Source organism: Sinocyclocheilus rhinocerous, unplaced genomic scaffold (genome assembly GCF_001515625.1).
Source record: "Sinocyclocheilus rhinocerous isolate Xijiao unplaced genomic scaffold, SAMN03320098_v1.1 scaffold3662, whole genome shotgun sequence".
In the NCBI taxonomy this organism is placed as follows: Eukaryota; Metazoa; Chordata; class Actinopteri; order Cypriniformes; family Cyprinidae; genus Sinocyclocheilus; species Sinocyclocheilus rhinocerous.
This window is the reverse complement of record NW_015629036.1, coordinates 203,683-206,807: the sequence shown is the minus strand read 5'-3', so window position 1 is coordinate 206,807 and position 3,125 is coordinate 203,683. Positions and strand designations below refer to the sequence as shown.

Below are 3,125 nucleotides of genomic sequence, written 5' to 3'. Positions count from 1 at the left end.
TTCACTTCCATTATAAGACTGATAGACTGCAACGGTTTGAGTTCAAAATCTTCGTTTGTGTTCTACTGAAGAAACAAAGTCCCCTACATCTTGGATGCCCTGGGGGTAAGCAGATAAACATCACATTTTCATTTTTGGGTGAACTATCCCTTTAAGCAGGTAAAAATGTGCATTATCAATGAAATTCATGCATAGCCACATAAGCTGCAATACAGTGTCTTATTCCACTAATCAAGCAATCTAAAACATGCAGTACCTGGGAAGTTTGGGAGACTTGCTCCCTCTGGAGATCTTTGGTGATTTCTTTCCAACCCAATCATCATTGAGCTCAATGTCACTAGAGTCTGAGCAATTGCAGCTGTCAATCACAGAGGGGATGAAGCTGTTGCCATAGACTTCATCTGTGATGAGAAACAATGTGAGCCGACGAGGAACTAAACCCGTGTGGCATTCTGGCCAAAACTTTGCTTGTATAACCCCACCTGCTTTCCCATCAGTCTTTGGGTCCATGATGACAAATTCAGGGCGAAGTTTGCTAATCCTACGGCCTTTCAGAATAGGCACAAGCCCCCCCAGATACTCCAGGTATAAGGTGTAGCAAGGGCCGCCGACCTCAGGGTTGTCCTCGGTGCGCTTCATGGTGCAGTGCAGACGCTCGTTACCTGATGTCGGATAACTAACAAAGTCCCGCATGTTGTTGGGATCTGGAATGGGGGGCTGAAGTGAGGAAAGGGCGCCAGAAAAAAAAGACAAAATGGAAGAATGGGAATGATGGTATGAACGTATTACACAACCAGCAGTTTCAAAAACTAGATCCAACTGCCTGTAAACTGGAAGTTTTCTACCTTAATGGTAGAAGCGAAGGCAGAGGACACGTATGTGCTCAGACGAGAGGGCATGCTGAGCTTGGCCACGTCTTTCTCTTCGTGTACCGCGCTGGCGATCACCTGTCGGCACAGCAGCTGCAGGCTAGCGACCCGGTGTTCGACACGAAGCACGTACAGCGCCGGGCCGCTAGCGAGAAACAGACGCGAGTCCCGATGGCCCCAGCACAGCGCACTGATCGGCCTCTGAACACAGATGCAGAAACCAACGGAATATCAATGAAGCAGTCCTGTACGCGTGAGATCACGTTTCATCTGTGTGAAATTGTCACATTTATCAGAGTTTTATGAGGGTAAATTTAAGACCTTTTTAAAAACCAAGAAAATGTGTCAAAATGTTGCACACAATGCGTAGTAACACTTCAAATACTGAAAATACAACTTCCAACAGATCTTTATTCATTTTTTATTCATTTTACAAAAAAACACTTAAAGGGTTAGTTCACCCAAAAATGAAAATTAGCCCATAAATTACTCACCCTCAAGTCATTCTAGGTGTATATAACTTTCTTCTTTCGACGAAATCCAGTCGGGGTTATATTAAAAATTGTCTTTGATCTTTCACCGGAGCCATGTGAGACACTTTTTTTATGGATGGGTGCTTTTTATTTAACTTCTTTTGGACTGAAGCATGCAACACCCGCTGAGTGGCATTAAACAGCTTGAAAGATCAAACAATTTTTAATATAACTCCGACTGGATTCGTCTGAAAGAAGAAAGTCTTATACACCTAGGATGACTTGAGCGTGAGTAATTTATGGACTAATTTTCATTTTTGGGTGAACTAACCCTTTAAGGTCTCATGAGCTCTGCTGCCAAACAGTGGGAATAACTTTTACTTTACCTTCTGATCACACTGAATAAAGTGAAGCTCTTCATCAGTGTTTTTGTCTTGCTTTCCGAAAGATTCTTAAAGTGCCCTGTTATTGCAGCGTGTAATGTAGCTGTATGTGAATGTAAACGATCTGCAAAGTTGTAAAGCCGAAAGTGCGTGATAAATAAAGTTATTGTCTCCCAAAAGAAAGGATCGACTCTGAACAGCCGAAAGCTGTTTCAGCATTTCATGCCATGACTTTATGAATTTAAGACTTTTTAAAGACTGTAACAAAACAGTTACAAAAACTGTTACAGTGTAACAAAAGCAAAAGAGTGCTCTGGTATTATTACGCGCGTGTGTGTGTGTGTGTGTTTATGAGCAAACGCTCACCTGAGCAGGTGTCTCCAGTGAGTAAATGTGCTCACCGCAAACATTATAAAACTTAACAATGGCGTTTCGGGTGGCTTGGGTGGGGTCAGAGGTCATCACGAGTCTCTCAGTCCCAGCAACAGCCAGCAGGTCGCCCTGAGAGCACCACTGCACCACCACATCTGATTCATACACATGCAAACCAGTGTGAAAATCAACTTCATACATAATTTCACTATCAGTAAAAAACGTTAGAGCTTAGTAATGATAATCACTCACATATTCATACATAGCATCCCTAATGATTCAGCAAATATTGATTCGTTTAGACTGTATTGGATTTCCCCACCTCTAACAGACTCATTATAGGAAATTAATTAGCATTGCAATAGACTGCGGCTGAGTACTGGACTGAGGTATCTTTCACGTCTGAACAAAAACACACAAGGCTTACATATAAACACTGATTCAGTCTAAAGTGGAAGTAAACAGAATGCGTGTAGCTCTTAAAGTGACAGCAGACTAATAGCTGCCGCTTGTCCTTAAAGGGATAGTTCACTATTCACTCACTCTCATGTTGTCCCAAACCTGTATTAATTTCTCTCTTGTGCTGAACACAAAAGAAGATATTTTGAAGAATGTGGGTCACCAAACAGCTGCTGGTCCCCATTGAAAAAAAAAAACACTATGGAAGTCACTGGGGACCAGCAGCTGTTTGGTTCCCACATTCTTCAAAATATCTTTTTTTAAGTGTTCAACAGAAGAAAGAAACTCATTCAGGTTTAAAACAGCTCGAGAGTGAGTAAATGACAGATTTTTTTATTTTTGGGTGAACTGTCCCTTTAAATGTTAATAAAACAACAAAACAGAGAAAAATCACTGGCTGCTCTTGCTTTAATACAGTTGCTTTAATAAGAATCAGTGTATAATTTATACAGTGAAGTGTATATAGTGTTTTAGTCTTATATTTGTTCATCTAAATACAGCTAAATACACCTACTGTACCTGAAAAATAAAGCACTGCTTGTTTTATTTGTATATTATGTGTATTTGTA

The 3,125-nt window shown here is 40.9% G+C and overlaps 1 protein-coding gene across 1 annotated transcript in view; it reads right to left on the bottom strand.

The window, feature by feature from the left end:
- Positions 1-3,125, bottom strand: part of LOC107738564 (TUB like protein 4) — a 15,515-nt gene that overhangs the window by 5,517 nt on the left and 6,873 nt on the right. The window contains exons 8-11 of the mRNA XM_016550327.1: positions 2,092-2,252; positions 846-1,070; positions 483-717; positions 257-401 (exon numbers count right to left, since the gene is read on the bottom strand). Coding sequence (XP_016405813.1) covers positions 257-401; positions 483-717; positions 846-1,070; positions 2,092-2,252 — 766 coding nt within the window. The remainder of the gene's footprint in view (positions 1-256; positions 402-482; positions 718-845; positions 1,071-2,091; positions 2,253-3,125) is intronic.